At 44.5% G+C, this 17,445-nt stretch overlaps 1 protein-coding gene across 4 annotated transcripts in view; it reads right to left on the bottom strand.

Moving 5' to 3' along the window:
• LOC138964888 (mRNA-decapping enzyme 1B-like) overlaps positions 1 to 17,445 on the bottom strand; it is a 173,514-nt gene that overhangs the window by 17,365 nt on the left and 138,704 nt on the right. For 3 of the 4 annotated variants that reach the window (XM_070336955.1, XM_070336958.1, XM_070336957.1), the window contains 5 exons: positions 16,923 to 16,986; positions 4,995 to 5,133; positions 4,419 to 4,521; positions 3,605 to 3,758; positions 2,073 to 2,331 (listed from right to left, as the gene is read on the bottom strand). In XM_070336955.1, coding sequence (XP_070193056.1) covers positions 2,073 to 2,331; positions 3,605 to 3,758; positions 4,419 to 4,521; positions 4,995 to 5,133; positions 16,923 to 16,986 — 719 coding nt within the window. The remainder of the gene's footprint in view (positions 1 to 2,072; positions 2,332 to 3,604; positions 3,759 to 4,418; positions 4,522 to 4,994; positions 5,134 to 16,922; positions 16,987 to 17,445) is intronic. The other variant, XM_070336956.1, reaches the window with a different exon arrangement.

Raw genomic sequence — 17,445 nt, 5'->3', positions numbered from 1 at the left:
TCGGAGGCCGATGTCTTATCCACTAGGCCACTGCGGCCGCCTAGCAGATAGGAATACATGATTTACATAGATTATGAAGAGAACATGGGAGAAAAAGAGGGAGTCTCAAGTCAGGTCTTTGAAGGGGAAGGATCAAAACACTACACCTGTCTTGTAGTAACCACGCATGGAAATATAGAGTGACTCCAGGGCACCCCCCCCCCCCTCCTCCCCCCATGATTACCTGTACTCTGCATTTGTGTGTCTGTGCATACATGCATGGTTGTGGGGGTTGTAAAGTCAACAAGTCCAGAGTGATTCCAGAAAAATATTGGTAACCAGGGGGCAGGGTAGCTCAGTTGGTAGACCACTGGACTTGTAACTAGGGGGCAGGGTAGCTCAGTTGGTAGACCACTGGACTTGTAACTAGGGGGCAGGGTAGCTCAGTTGGTAGACCACTGGACTTGTAACTAGGGGGCAGGGTAGCTCAGTTGGTAGACCACTGGACTTGTAACTAGGGGGCAGGGTAGCTCAGTTGGTAGACCACTGGACTTGTAACTAGGGGGCAGGGTAGCTCAGTTGGTAGACCACTGGACTTGTAACTAGGGGGCAGGGTAGCTCAGTTGGTAGACCACTGGACTTGTAACTAGGGGGCAGGGTAGCTCAGTTGGTAGACCACTGGACTTGTAACTAGGGGGCAGGGTAGCTCAGTTGGTAGACCACTGGACTTGTAACTAGGGGGCAGGGTAGCTCAGTTGGTAGACCACTGGACTTGTAACCAGGGGGCAGGGTAGCTCAGTTGGTAGACCACTGGACTTGTAACCAGGGTAACTTAATGGGTTGGAATCCCGACTGGGACAGACATGGGTCAACTTTATGTGCACACTCAAACGGTATCCATGTCCCACCCCTGTTGCTCATTCTGCCATAAGTGCAGGAGGCTGATTACACCTAAACACACGCACACACCTGGGTAGCGCGACTCTCGTTGCTGCTAGCTTTCCACTGGGAGGAAGCGACCTGAATTTCCCAGCATTGGGATAATAAAGTCAATGAAACCTAGCAGCAACAAGACACTCCCTTGGGAGGCTCAATAGCAAAGACAATGCAGTGTTCTAGATGATCCAACCTATAGCTGCAACAAGACACTCCCTTGGGAGGCTCAATAGCAAAGACAATGCAGTGTTCTAGATGATCCAACCTATAGCTGCAACAAGACACTCCCTTGGGAGGCTCAATAGCAAAGACAATGCAGTGTTCTAGATGATCCAACCTATAGCTGCAACATGACACTCCCTTGGGAGGCTCAATAGCAAAGACAATGCAGTGTTCTAGATGATCCAACCTATAGCTGCAACAAGACACTCCCTTGGGAGGCTCAATAGCAAAGACAATGCAGTGTTCTAGATGATCCAACCTATAGCTGCAACAAGACACTCCCTTGGGAGGCTCAATAGCAAAGACAATGCAGTGTTCTAGATGATCCAACCTATAGCTGCAACAACACTCCCTTGAGAGGCTCAATAGCAAAGACAATGCAGTGTTCTAGATGATCGAACGTGTAGCAAAGACCTGTACGCGTACGTGTAGATATTGCGTCACCCGTGACACTTTTTTTCTCTCCGATGTTCCAAATGCATAAGTTGTTTTGCTCCAACCAAGACTGCAGGTCTGGGTAAACACGTGACGTAAAAACTAGACTTGATGACGTTACCCGTACATGTTCCCGTACACGTGCTGAAAAGTTCCACATCAAGATCTGTCCAATGACACAACTCGGGGAGACTGCTCGCAAACAGTTTAATGAGACCAACATGAGGCATGGCAGGCAGACTTGACCCCTGACCATCACCAGCTACTGGTCAGTATACTCACTAAAGCAAAAAACAACTCACCTAAGACATAGCAGGCAGAGATATTGATTTGAAGATTCTTTAAATGTGTATTGTTGCTGTAATGAAGATTATAACAATGAAGATTGATGTAAGGCGCTTAGAACTATATTAGGATTTGCGCCATATAAATACCCTTATTATTATCATTAAACTGCAACGGTCAGTAGGCTCACTAAATCAAACCAACTAGAGATTAACCTGAGGCATGGCAGGCAGACTTGACCCCTGACCATCACCAGCCGCAGCGGTTAGTATACTCAGCAACTCCCTAGCTGCCGGCGACTGTGACATTCCTCCCTCCTGCAGCTGACCTTGACCCCTGCTGTCCGACCTCTTGATCTGCTCCCGCTGCTGACGTTCAATCTCCTCCACGGTCAGACTGCCCGCTGTGGCCAGGTTTCTGGGGGAGGCGCCCGACTCGACCTCCGTCACCGAGAGGGACCTGAAGTGGTAGATTCTGAAGTGTAGGAGACATTAACAAAAGAAGTTTTGGATTCAGAAAAATACCACTACAGTGGTCTCTCCCAGCCAACAAAAAAATGCGCAGCGCCTGCGTCTCACAGTCGCCTTATTCAACGTATCAACTGCGGGAGACGCACTTGCTAATCGCGTGACTTTGCACATGGAAATGAACCCTTGGTTCAAATCAGTTGCTGCATTGCAGGTGACCTCTTACAGGAGGAACGGGTTATTCAAGTCCACACACCCCCCCCCCCCTCCCCTGCCCCCCCCCCCCCCCCCATATTCACAAATACACCGTCTTCTTTTTTTCTCAGACTTTATGTTGAAAACAAACTGTACATTTACCCCCATTGTAAAGTCCCTCCTTGTGAAGAGCCCATTTTCTCACATTTGTCGAGGTCTCAAAAGGGGAGTTGTAGCGAGTCAGTCATCAAGTACATCTCCATTGCAACTATTCCACACAGACATGTTAACCCATAAGCCATTTGCTTGGTCTGATAATTATAGCCTGGTGGTGGTCCAAGTATGATAGATCGAAAACTTTACAGTCACTGTAGTTACTTTTCTACAATTTGTTCAAGTTTGAAATGAGCGCTTCTGGGGTGATAACTCGAGACAACTCCTGTGATCTTGCCGCGAGGTGGCGCCAGTTACCAGCCGAAAGAAAGAAGGGGCATAACCTCACCAGAACCGACCATTGTCTGTTTACCGTATAAAATGCACGACTTACACACGAACTGTTACCAAACCGATATGCTATTTGGGACCGATGCAAGTTTTTTTCCCTTTCTCATGTGATCTTGCCACGAGGTGGCGCCAGTTACCAGCCGAAAGAAAGAGGGGGCATAACCTCACCAGAACCGCCCATTGAGTTACTTTCCATGCCATGGGGATAAATGGGTTGTACAGACCTGGGAACACATGTTTTTGTACTTAGAGCATTCTCAAACAAATATTGGTGTATTTTCATAAAAATAAGCGTACTCCACACATTATTTCAACATCCATGATTCAAACATGCTTTGCATGCGTTCATCGCACCGTTAATTGAGTTTACCATTACATTTAAAACAAATGCTTATTTCAATGTTATTGACAAAAAATGTGATCATGTGTCAAAATACTGGAACGGCTTCAGGATGCGCTTGTGAAGAAAAGTAGTCCAGGAATTTTTTTAAATTTTTTACACTGACTGTACTGATCGTATTCTAGACAATCAAGCATACAAAATACGGCGATATTGTCTGGGTTCCCAGGTCTGGAGGTACCTGTGGAGGGGGTTGATGGTGACGTCAGGGGGGGGATCCCCTGTGAACTGGTCCACCATGCCGCCAGGTCTCTGCTGCAACTGCTGGGTCAGCTTGACATTTTGAAACAACGCCTGCAGCTGACTGGGGCCGTCGCCACCCGAACCGCTGGTATCTGGAACAGGGGAACAGGATGATGTAGTATGTACACACCACTCAACAGCAAAAGAGAAATCATTTGTCTGTGCCACACTTCAGCAGAACAGGAATTATCTCCTCTACCTGTAGTCTTCAGCGTTTAAGCTTTCGCGTAGTCAACTTTTCCCAGTTAAGGACAGGCTTAAGAGTAAATATCTTCCAAGAAATACTGCAAACATGATGTGAAACATCTGTTGTGATAATATGAATAAAGCAAACCTGCAGAGTAGCTTTGTCAAAAGCACTGCTCAGATATAGACAAACAAACAGACAGACACATGCTCTGAGAGACACTTCCACTCTGGGTAGTAGCTGGCCGTAGCCTGAAAAACCCAGGACTTCGATGGGATGAGAACCCACAACCCCCGTTACGAGCAGCTCGATGCACTAACCACTGCGTCACAGGGGCCGATCTACAGCAAAACGTAGTAACAGAGACAATTCTAAGTACATTCAAAAACAAAGAGACTGCCAACGTTCCAAAATTCAGAATAAAAAAACAAGAAAGGTAAGTTGTTGGAACGTCGTTATTGACAAAATTACGTCACAATCACAAATATATCAACCCAACGGTCTTTTAAGTGAAGACAAACAAATAGTCACACAAAACTTATCTTGAGAGGAAGAGGACTCTTACCCCCTGGCAGTTTGACGGGTGTGGGTTTGATGAGCGGAGGGACTCCAGCAGACACTGAAGATAATACACTGATGCTCTGCATGAGTTCCGACCCTCCCTTGGTCTGTAGGCAAACAGTTCAACTACAGTTATACACGGCACACAGCAAAGAAAATAATTTGGTTGCTGAAAACAATCAGATAAACAAAGGGGAGTAAGCACTCTTCAAACTACTCACTAATGCCACCTCCCCCCCCCCCCTCTCCCCTTAGATATGGGGTCAATTTTGGTCAATGTAATAGACAAAGGGACTGCAGACTTGTACTGTCATTGGAGTATTCTCTCTCATCGGAAGTTCCTGACATCACAGGTACAGTGAAACTTTCCTGTTAAAACCCCTCAATTCAAACCTTCCTCCTTTTTAAGACCTTGCTTTTCAGAATTTGTGTTCATAACCTCTATAAATTTACCTCCACCTTAAGACTCCCTCCTTTTTAACACCTGATTTTCTCTGATTTTTAGAGGTCTTAAAATGGGTTCCACTGTACCTGTATTGATTTTGATCAACTATTCAAACTTGACATGTTGTTGCCAGACCTTGCTCTCATAGCGTTGCTGGGCACCGGAGAGAAGCTGCATGATGTCGACATTTTTCTGTCCCAGGCTCAGCGTCTTTCCTTGGGCAGAGTCTGCACCGCTGGTGCCCGAGATCTTCGCTGCCGCCTCCTCTCGCAAGCTGCACACATACACACAATAGTGTTCATTAACTTGCAAGCTGCACACATACACACAATAGTGTTCATTAACTTGCAAGCTGCACAGATACACACAATAGTGTTCATTAACTTGCAAGCTGCACACATACACACAATAGTGTTCATTAACTTGCAAGCTGCACAGATACACACAATAGTGTTCATTAACTTGCAAGCTGCACACATACACACAATAGTGTTCATTAACTTGCAAGCTGCACACATACACACAATACAGTGTTCATTAACTTGCTGCCTCCTCTCGCAAGCTGCACACATACACACACAATACAGTGATCATTAAAGCTGTGGTCTCTCTATGACTATCCGGAGAAAAGATAAGGCTGAGAATCCTGCACAGAATTCCGTACACCAAAGGTGGCCTGAATCCCTCCCTACACTGCCCGCATGACCTTGACATCTTCAGTCAATGCTTGACTTCTGAGCTGGTAACTTCCTGTTTGCTGAGCATACTTTATTTTCAAGAGGGATCGAGCAGAAAGAATAAACGCCTCGGAGGAGATTTGAATCCAGGACCTCAGCATCATCTTTTCAAACACATAACTCCGTAGTTTAACTTGCTGGCAGCACTGGCAATGTACATATTATGCTTACACTATATATGGACTGGGTGGCCGAGTGGTAACGCACTTGCGCTCGGAAGCGAGAGGTTGCGAGTTCGACCCTGGGTCAGGGCGTTAGCAATTTTCTCCCCCCTTTCCTAACCTAGGTGGTGGGTTCAAGTGCTAGTCTTTCGGATGAGACGAAAAACCGAGGTCCCTTCGTGTACACTACATTGGGGTGTGCACGTTAAAGATCCCACGATTGACAAAAGGGTCTTTCCTGGCAAAATTGTATAGGCATAGATAAAAATGTCCACCAAAATACCCGTGTGACTTGGAATAATAGGCCGTGAAAAGTAGGATATGCGCCGAAATGGCTGCGATCTGCTGGCCGATGTGAATGCGTGATGTATTGTGTAAAAAAATTCCATCTCACACGGCATAAATAAATCCCTGCGCCTTGAATATGTGCGCGATATAAATTGCATAAAAATAAAAATAAAAACAATAAATAAATCCCTGCGCTTAGAACTGTACCCACGGAATACGCGCGATATAAGCCTCATATTGATTGATTGATTGATATATATCATCTAACAAACTGTAAGTATCAAGAGTGTACACAGTGCACTCTGACAGCCCTGTAGAAGAGAGCGTCTTGTTTGTTCTTCATACAATTTCCCATTCTATTCAGACATCCTTTATCCAGCCCAAAGCTGACCTCTTGAAGACTTTGCAAAGTTTTTACCAGTATTTTAAGTATTTACTTTTGCTGTAAAGCACTATTTTTTAATGACATTTTGGGAGGATTCATTTATTGGTCATCTTCAATTGTTCGTACACTTTAACCAATCACACGGTGTGTGAAAGTCATCCGGCCAGATTTGACTAGTTCAGGTGTAAAGTCTACTGCAACAACTTCATTCCTGACAATAGACCTTTTTTGTTACCAAGGACACCACTTGTAAAAGGACTTTCAGTACTCTGAACCACATGCACTCAGTGCACGTTCTCCAGTAGGGCAAGGTCATCAAGTGTGATTACATACTTGCACCTTAGGGAAGACCCTCCTTGCCAATAACAAAAACTGCTGGTAAGAGAGGCAGGACAGGGAGCAGGTAAGGTGGGGGGAGGAGGGGATGGGGGATTCCCAGAAACATTAAATCCAAACACATATGTCAATCTCCTCACACCCAGAGACTAATAAAGATAAAAGGGGAGAGAAGCGACATCCTGCAATCACCCAGCACCAACAGCAGGGGCAACCAGACCAGACATAAAAGCCAACCACCGCCGACTCGCGACCCTTTACCAAAATATACAAGGCAAGAAAAACAGCCATGCCACTCGCTCATCCCGATAACTCTCCTCTGATAAATCTCCCCCTTCTCTCCTGCCCCATTGACTGGGCTGACGTCGCCAGGGTAAAGTGTAACCACTTTGCGCCATAGCTGACATTTCCTTGCGCAGGAAGTGAGCAGAACACTCTCTCGGAACAGATGTAATCTGGACGTATGGCGCAGGTAAGGAACAGAGCACCTGCACACCTGACAGAAAGGGGCAGGGCAGAAATTAGAGCTAACCTTTGTGGAAAAAACAGCCTCCTTACAGGATTAATAATCCACAGGAATATGCACTTCGGAGTCGGAAGGAAGAGGATGAAGACAAACGTTTGTGCCACTCTGCGTGGCATCGGGGAAAGAAACCATCAACCTCTTGTGCACAATGACTTCCAGGTCCAGGAGAAAGCAAGCATGTCCTGGAAGCGTTTGCTTCTCCTCTTCAAGACAGCGACTGGCATTCACGCACAATAGTTAACACCCTCAGTCCCTTTGCCTTCTCTTCAGCTGTACTTTTTGTCCAAAGGTGACTCAGTTCATGCATTTTTCCCAGTGTTATGCAAGACATATGGGTGAATCAAGGATATAACTTTTGTGCAGAGATAGTTACACCACATGATGTTATCTTATGTGAAATTCAGGCAAACAGATACACCATGATTGATTGAATGTAATCTTAGTTATTTCATACAGGAAGGGAAACATATAATTCACTATAGTCAGAATGAACAGAGTGTGTAACTTTAACTTCCCTTGCACACTACAGGTTCTACAACAATTTAACAAGGATGCATAAACATGCGCTTTGTTTGCTGTGGTTTCAAAAGTCATACATCAGTCGCTTACATACCTACCTTTGAGCCATATTTCAAAACAAACCGAAATCAGACCAGATCTCGACTTTCCGGCCCAATTACTCCAGGTTGAAGAACGTTTGAGAAAAGGTCAAAATCTGTACTCCTGGTACTGTACTGTGAGTCTTATTTCGTACGTTGTTCTTCTGCTGCATATGCAGGCCAAGATAGACATGTACTGTGCGGCTCACCTATGCTCTCCAAATGAACTAATCCTCTTCTTCAAGCAGCAATTACTGTGTTGACATAACCTCTACTTTTAGGTCGTTAAATGAACTCAACTGTAGCCGCAAGTCAAGGACAGAGTCTGTTCTTTTTCTCCTTCTTTTTTTGTGGGCAGTAAGGGGAATACCCAGTCTACTTTCAGTTCAGCACAACTTGAGCTGGTACTAAATATAGCCACCAAACAAAAGGATATGAACAACTATTTCCTTGTGTTTAATTAGAACACTTACACCATCTGTGTACAATACAGAGAATGTGAAACTATAACGTGTTCCTGTTGTTTAGGAACAGCCGGTACTATGTTTCAAGCTCAGGAAATCAGACCCCTTCACACTAGCACTGACATTACCGGCATACACATTATATGACACTTTAATATGGCTGCAAAAAGGTTGACCTTTACTCATCTTACAACAACATTGACCTGCCTGTAACATGTGTGTACTGTACTATATATAATCATTGGAAAAGTTATTGCTGCACAAGGCACAATTTAATTGTACTGAAACCGGACACTAAGTTAAATCAATTCTCATGGAACACCAGGCTGACATGCTGAGAGTATTTAGAGCCAAACTGCCATGGCAGGCATGAGTAGGGGGCAGTTTGTATTGATAAAGGATGCTAGGAAATAGTAATCCCTTCTCCTGGCAGACATCGCAAAGAGGTTGACCTGTCTGTTCATCATCATCAGTAGAACAGTTAAAGTTGAAGAGTATCAATAAAACTAATTAATTGGCTTTTGAAAGCAAGAGGGGGCACAACGTAGCTCAGATCCATCTTTGACTACCCTGGGTACCCCAGATCCATCTTTGACTACCCTGGGTACCCGGATGTGTGTGTGTGTGTGTGTCCCATCTGGTCTCCCCAAGTCTCTTACAGGGGACATTATCCAGATAGTGAAAGATCGATCAGAGCTGCATTGTGTTCCCTCTTTCCTTCAAAAGCCAATGAATTAATTGTATAGATACTCTTCAGCTTTAACTGAGCATGATACAGCCTGTACCAATACTAGAAACTGCAGGCCTTTCTCACAGCAGGCCTTGCAAAGAGGCTGATTTGCATACACTGTACATCGACATCAGTAGAATGTCGAACGCTGAAGAAGAAGAAGAAGACATCAGTAGAACAAGTTAACGGCTGAGCTGGGGATAACTGGCACTGAAAAAACGGCAACCACAGTGGTCTAGCCAGGAACTGCAAAGAGGCTCAGACCTCCCTTCATTGTATTTTGTTGTACCAGCTAGTGAAACAGCTATGGCTGAGCATGCAGGCACAGCTTGTGCAATGATACAAGAGACAGAAATACTCACTGCAACCCATTCTTCAAAGTGTCAGTAGAACAATTATGACTGAGCGGGATGCACTTTGTATGAGTGAGCAGGCCAACATTTGAAATGACAAAACCAACTATCTTCTGGCAGGCAGACAAAGTGGCTGACCTGGCTTCAGCATATTATCAGTACAGTGGAACCCCCTTTTAAGACCCCCTAATTTAAGACTCCCTCACTTATAAGACCCTGTTCTCTCAGACTTTTTGTTCAGAACCTCTGTAAATTTACCCCCATTTTAAGACTTCCTCCTTTTTAAGACCTGATCTTTGCATATGTTTTGAGGTCTTAAAAGGGGGGTTTGACTGTAGAACAGTGCTATGGCTCAGCCGGGCACAGCTTGTATTCATATAGTAGACACAGAAACAGCAAGCCATTCTGGATGCAGACAAAAGGCCAACAACTCAGTCTCACCTGTTGCACAGAGCCTGCCCATTAAAACACACACACAGAGGCCAGGTTACAATTTCCCCTTCATCCCATGGTGTGAGGTGACGTCCGACGTCTGTGTTCTCTTACCTCCAGAGGTCTTTCACCCTCTATCAGTACATCCCAGATCGATGGAAATAACTCATAGTTTCTACCATGCTAGCTGCTGAAAAACTATTATTCACTTTCTTTCAACTTCAAGGATGAATCTGTAATAATAAAAGGACTCAGGACTACTGACTTAAGCTTAAGTCTCCTAGATGAACTGGTAGAGTCGCTCGGGACTGAAGCAGACAGAACAGGTACAGACAATTACAGAAACATTAGTGTACACTCACAAAAAAACATTAAAGAGAAAATTCAGCCCCGTGAAATTGCATGCGCACACACACACACACACACTCTCGATCTCTTTTTACCTCTGCTCTCTCCCTCTGCACACCCACATATTTGTTAAAAATGCAGTACTTGGATAATACACACTAACATTCAGATACAAAGCCATCTCCTTGAAACTGTAATTGAGTACACCACTTACAAAAATGTGTTTGCAATGGGGTGCAACTATCTGCATCAAAATGACAAAAGTGATGCAGTATTTTGGCTGTTGATTAGTGTAATATGAATAAGAAAAGCAGAAAAAAAGTTAGTTTTTTGTTGTTGTTTTTTTGGGGGGAGGGGGGAGATACATTAATCTATGATTCAGCAGTTGAAGAAAGGCAGAAAAGTCAGTATGTGAGAGTAAAGATAAGGAAGGAGGGATTCAGATTTAAAAAAATATTACAAGGGGATGAAGGTTTCAGAGAATTAAGAAAGAAAGAGAGAGAGAGAGAGGGAGGGAGGGGGGGGGGAGAGAGAGAGGTGGGAATAGGACATGTAGAGAGAAACAGACAGACAAACAGTTACACAGACAGACATAGAGAGACAGAGACTTCAATAGAAGAACAAAAGTCAGAGATGAACAGGGTGAGTGTAGCTAGGTGGAGGTGATGTCAGTATGAGTAAGACAAAAGAGATTGAGCGACACACACACACACTTACACACACACACACACACACACACACACACATACAAACAGACACACACACACTCACACACGCACAGACACCCACACACAGACACAAACACACCCACACACAGACACACACACTTACACACACACACACACACTTACACACACACACACACACACACAGACGGCAGTTTGCCCAGTCAGCAGAGTCAGACAGTACTGTAACTATCGGCACTGATCTGTGGGAGCCATGTTGGATGCTACCCAGGTATGACGCACTGCGCACCTGTAGGGGAAATGTCAAAGACCCCTGCAAAGTCAGCTGCGTACACCTCGCAAGTGAGAAGCCACTTTCCCTCCACACCTGCACAGTCTCATTGGTTATGCCCCGTAACCTCCCCTCTGTCTGACGCACCCTCTCTTCCTCAGCTCCCTTGCCATCGATTTCTGTGTATGCACTCTATCCCCAGCCCTCGATCCTTCCACTAATAATTCTGTGTATACCCCTAAACCCCATCCCACAAACCTCCCATACCCCCAGCTCTCTTTGACGACTGCATGGCCCCCTCCCCAAAACAAGCAGGAGCTTAATTTTCATTTGTGTATTCCCCTCCTTCCTCTATCCCCAACCTCTCACAATTATCGCCCAGTGTTTTAAGCCCTACAAACAAACTGAACCATATGTGTGTCCTTCATTTTTACATTTAGTCAAGTTTTGACTAAATATTTTAACATCGAGGGGGAATCGAGACGAGGGTCGTGGTGTATGTGTGTGTGTATGTGTGTGTGTGTGTGTGTGCGTGCGTGTAGAGCGATTCAGACCAAACTACTGGACCGATCTTTATGAAATTTGACATGAAAGTTCCTGGGTATGATATCCCCATACGTTTTTTTCATTTTTTTGATAAATGTCTTTGATGACGTCATATCCGGCTTTTCGTGAAAGTTGAGGCGGCACTGTCACGCCCTCATTTTTCAACCAAATTGGTTCAAATTTTGGTCAAGTAATCTTCGACGAAGCCCGGGGTTCGGTATTGCATTTGAGCTTGGTGGCTTAAAAATTAATTAATGACTTTGGTCATTAAAAATCGGAAAATTGTAAAAAAAAATAAACATTTATAAAACGATCCAAATTTACGTTTATCTTATTCTCCATCATTTGCTGATTCCAAAAACATATAAATATGTTATATTCGGATTAAAAACAAGCTCTGAAAATTAAATATATAAAAATTATTATCAAAATTAAATTGTCCAAATCAATTTAAAAACACTTTCATCTTATTCCTTGTCGGTTCCTGATTCCAAAAACATATAGATATGATATGTTTGGATTAAAAACACGCTCAGAAAGTTAAAACAAAGAGAGGTACAGAAAAGCGTGCTATCCTTCTTAGCGCAACTACTACCCCGCTCTTCTTGTCAATTTCACTGCCTTTGCCATGAGCGGTGGACTGACGATGCTACGAGTACAGTATACGGTCTTGCTGAAAAATGGCAGCTACTTGACTAAATATTGTATTTTCGCCTTACGCGACTTGTTATTACTTTATTGTCCCATGGCTGGGAAATTGGGGTCGCTTCCTCCCAGTGGAAAGCTAGCAGCAACGGAGTGGCGCTACCCAGGTGTGTGCGTGTTTAGGTGTAATCTAAGCCACCTGCACTTATGGCACAATGACCGAGGTCTGTCACATGCCACAGTGGTGACACGGGGCGTGGAACATAGATACCGTTTCTGGGTCCGCACATAAAGTTGGCCCGTGTCCGGCCCGACCCGACCCGAGTTTGAACCCTTAGATCACAAGCAGAGCTCTACCAACTGAGCTACCGCCCCCCCCCCCCCCCACCCCCCTATTCTCAAAACCAACAACAATACTGACAAACTGAAGATAGACTGAATGCAAACACGCAGGTCAAAAAGCAACAAACTTGTATAGATCTCCAATAGACCTTGTACTACTCATAATGCCAGCAAGTCTTGCATTGCCTCCCACAGAATGCCCTGCATCAAGACCACCCGAGTCAACTAGAGTGCAGCAGCAGTCCAATCATTTCTCACACTACAACCAGTGCACAGCTATTGTTTGTACAATGCATACGGTCGTATTCTTGTTTTGACACCCTCAGCATCCAGCATAGCTCTTCGAACAACACTACAAGCTGTCAGTGTCAGTTCTTCCTTGACTGTCCATAAATTGCACGTTTTGGTTATGTCATGCAGAAAATCTCATGTCAAACAAAGATACAAATACGTTTGACTCAGGTACTTGATGAGCATAGGCATGGGCACGCGTGAACTTGCACATGCCCGCCAACACACACACACATTCAAACACACACACACACACACACGCACACACAGACAGAGATTACTATGTAATGAGATTTGAACTGAAACCTGTTGCTACATGTCAAATGTATGACTCACAAACGCACAGGCACTAAAGCTGATCTACCCCTCGTTCCTTCTCTCCGCCACACATTTCTATGTAAAGTTGTATACTGCAGTGAACTCAAGGAAAAATGATCAGAAAACATAGTGCTACAACTTCGCCAGGCTCATAAAATGTAACCCAAACCCACCAAGTTTCTCCTTGGCTATGTGCACTATTGTCAGGTTCCTCCTGCTCTATCTTTATGACAGTTCCACATGCTTGGTTAGTTTTTCTGTTCCTTAAGGATTTCTTTCTCCTAGCAACTTTTGCAGCTGAGCTAGAGGTATTCAAAGATCTGGGCACAGGTAATACAACAGGTGTGCTGGCAGCGTGCAGAGTCTTGGCGACATGTTTCTGTCTCTCTCTGTACATTGCGCGTCTGACACTTTGCAGGTCTCCGGGTTGAAGGAACTCTTTGTCAACCATGTTCAGTGCTGAGCATACCATCTTCTTTGGAGATCCGTTGGCGTCCTCGATGGCTTTTCACTTTAAAAGCACCCTCAAAATCTGTCGTTCAGTCTTTCTCCTGTCGAGCTCGTGGTTGTGTTTATTTTTATAATGTAGGACTCCTGTGAGTGCTGCGTCTGTTCTGATGCGAACTGTGCAGTGTTTCAGTGCACACCTCCACGTGAGTTCCCCGCCCACGCACTGACGGTCGTACCTGTATCTGTAGTGGTCACAGATTATGCTTCTCCCCCCTCGGTTCGTTTCCAACTCAATTATGGACATTGTTTCCACCTTGTTCACTTCAGTCCCAGGTATGGCATACTCCAGAATTAGCCCTGAATTTTGGATAAGATGCTGATGTCAGAGACTGACACTTTAAGAATAATTCAGCGTGACACTGAACCTGACTATAACTTGCAACATTGTCACAAATATCCAACAACCATGATAATTATGGTTTAATTTTCTCATGTGTAAACCATACACCACTGAAATGTTCACAAACGCTAAAACAAAAACGTTAAAAAACTTGTGTTTGTCTGCTGCTATGCGACAACAGCAGTGCTCTCCCTCCTAGTAAACCTGTGTCAGGATTCGTACATGTCAAAAAAACAAACGGATCCACCACTCCATTCGCTTGGTAGAAGATACAGTAGCTGCAGCTTTACTAGTGTTACATGTACCACAACCTCCTTGACACGCAGCTGTACATGCACCACCAAAAACACGTCTGCTACGAAGTCGTCTGCTTTTGTTGGTGTCCCGTTTCTCTCTCCAAGGGCAAAACAGTCAGGTGATTTTAACCCATAGCGTCAAGAATAAAGAGTTCAACTTGCTCTGTCTAATTCCTCTACAGTCAGCAGTCAGCATACAGTCTTCTTCTTCTGCGTTCGTGGGCTTAAACTCCCACGTACACTCGTGTTTTTGCACGAGTGGAATTTTACGTGTATGACCGTTTTTACCCCGCTATTAAGGCAGCCATACGCCGCTTTCGGAGGAGCAAGCATACAGTCAAAAGAAAATGCCAAAGCTTGGAAATATGCGACATTTCTGTGTTCGCCCCATCCTGGGAAAAACCTTTTCTTCTGTTTGGAAGAGAAAGTAGAGTACATGTACGTTGAAGCAAACGAGACTCCAGTGCAAAAGAGAGCGCGCTCTCTCTCTCTCTCTCTCTGTTCGCTCGTTTCCGAGGTAAGCTATGGTGTGTCTCCCGTGATCAATACGTGTCGTTTGCGCTACGTGTCATTCAGCGTTATCGGCAGTGCTATCGACACGTAGCGCTGTTGACACAAGGTACGCGTGTCATTATCACTATGAAAAGCGGGCCAATGTCAAGTCCTTAATGGCAAAAAACCGTAGGACTTTTAATATTAATTTTACTACTACTACTGCTGTCCGTGTCGTTACGTCACGTACGCCGTATCGATAGCACGTCTGCTTATTTATTCCTGCTGAACACTTCTTTCTGCACCCACAAACACACACACCACAGAGACAGAGACAGAGAGACAGAGACAGAGAGAGGCAAGATAACGCGGCAAAAGCCTTTCCTTGACCTGGTAATTGACGCGTGGTGATAATGACAAGTAGCGGTACAAGATGAAGTGCTATCCATAAACAAGAAGGGCAAAGCCCATACGACTCACATGCTTTACACATTTTTCCTACCAAAATACATGTGACCTTGACCCAAGGTCAAGGTCATCCAAGGTCATGCAACACAAAGCTGTTAATTCAAGACATAGGAAGTACAATGGTGCTTATTGGCTCTTTCTACCATGAGATATGGTCACTTTTAGTGGTTCACTACCTTATTTTGGTCACATTTCATAAGGGTCAAAGTGACCTTGACCTTGATCATATGTGACCGAATGTGTCTCATGATGAAAGCATAACATGTGCCCCACATAATTTTTAAGTTTGAAACAGTTATCTTCCATAGTTCAGGGTCAAGGTCACTTCAAAATATGTATACAATCCAACTTTGAAGAGCTCCTGTGACCTTGACCTTGAAGCAAGGTAAACCAAACTGGTATCAAAAGATGGGGCTTACTTTGCCCTATATATCATATATAGGTGAGGTATTGAATCTCAAAAACTTCAGAGAAAATGGGAAAAATATGAAAAATAGCTGTTTTTTAGGCAACATTTATGGCCCCTGCGACCTTGACCTTGAAGCAAGGTCAAGATGCTATGTATGTTTTTTGGGGCCTTGTCATCATACACCATCTTGCCAAATTTGGTACTGATAGACTGAATAGTGTCCAAGAAATATCCAACGTTAAAGTTTTCCGGACGTCCGGACGGACGTCCGGACGTCCGGACGTCCGGACGGACGGACGGACGGACGACTCGGGTGAGTACATAGACTCACTTTTGCTTCGCATGTGAGTCAAAAATTGTTAGATTTACTTGAATTTACATGTTGCATGTCTTAGACTTGATGCTCTCTTCCTATGCGCTTTCGTCCTAGTCTCTCCTTGTGGTTGTTAGTACTTTCTTCCCCCTCCCCCTCCCTTTTCTTTTGATCTTCTGTAGATTCTTTTGTTCCTATTTAGCTCCCCATCCCCATTCTTTCAATTTGTTCTTCTGGTTTATTGTTATGTCCACCATTACGAAAATGTGTGTAATTTAGTATTGTTCTGGTCACGTGATATAAGCATTTGCTTGAGTGCGTGTCCTAGCTGTGTGTTTCGAACTGTTCATGCGAAGAAATTCTGAATAAAATTTTGTTTAACCAAGTGCTATCTGACAAGTACTCAAAAAGAACGTCGTGATAGTGTGACCCATAGACAAATGACATGCAGAAATAACTTGTGCGGCACGTAGTTCGCAGCGTAAATGCGACGTAGGATAATTGACATGTAGCGCAAATGACACTTAGTGATAGTGATATGCACCTGTCGCTGTGTGTGTGTGTGGCATGTAGCGCAAATGACACGTAGTGATATTGATAGTGATACGCACCTGTCGCAATGTGTGTATGTGTGTGTGTGTGTGCGCGCACGAACGCACGCACACACACACACACACACACACACACACACACACACACACACACACACACACACACACACACACACACACACACACACACACACACACACTCAAAGAGCATTAGCCATTTACTTACTTATCCATGAGTTCTCCCACGTCTTCACATTCCTTGGGCTTGTAGAACCATATGCCTTGGATCCCTGGCCAAACAAACAGTTGTCAAGTTATACAATCATTCAACCTGGATAAGCATCACTTTCATTCATTTGTGAATACACACTCGTTTATACACAGCTGAACACATCAACAAGCATTCACATTTGTACTTCTACTTACGCTTACATAGATAAGTACCGGCACGGTTGGCCTAGTGGTAAGGCGTCCGCCCCGTGATCGGGAGGTCGTGGGTTCGAACCCCGGCCGGGTCATATCAAAGACTTGGCGTCTGGCATTATGGGGTTAGTGCTAGGACTGGTTGGTCCGGTGTCAGAATAATGTGACTGGGTGAGACATGAAGCCTGTGCTGCGACTTCTGTCTTGTGTGTGGCGCACGTTATAATTATGTCCAAGCAGCACCGCCCTGATATGGCCCTTCGTGGTCGGCTGGGCGTTAAGCAAACAAACAAACAAACAAACAAACATAGATAAGTTAAACACGA

This window comes from Littorina saxatilis, linkage group LG4 (assembly GCF_037325665.1).
Source record: "Littorina saxatilis isolate snail1 linkage group LG4, US_GU_Lsax_2.0, whole genome shotgun sequence".
Taxonomy (NCBI): domain Eukaryota; kingdom Metazoa; phylum Mollusca; class Gastropoda; order Littorinimorpha; family Littorinidae; genus Littorina; species Littorina saxatilis.
Note: the sequence above shows the minus strand (reverse complement) of the source record. Positions and strands in the feature narration are given on the sequence as shown.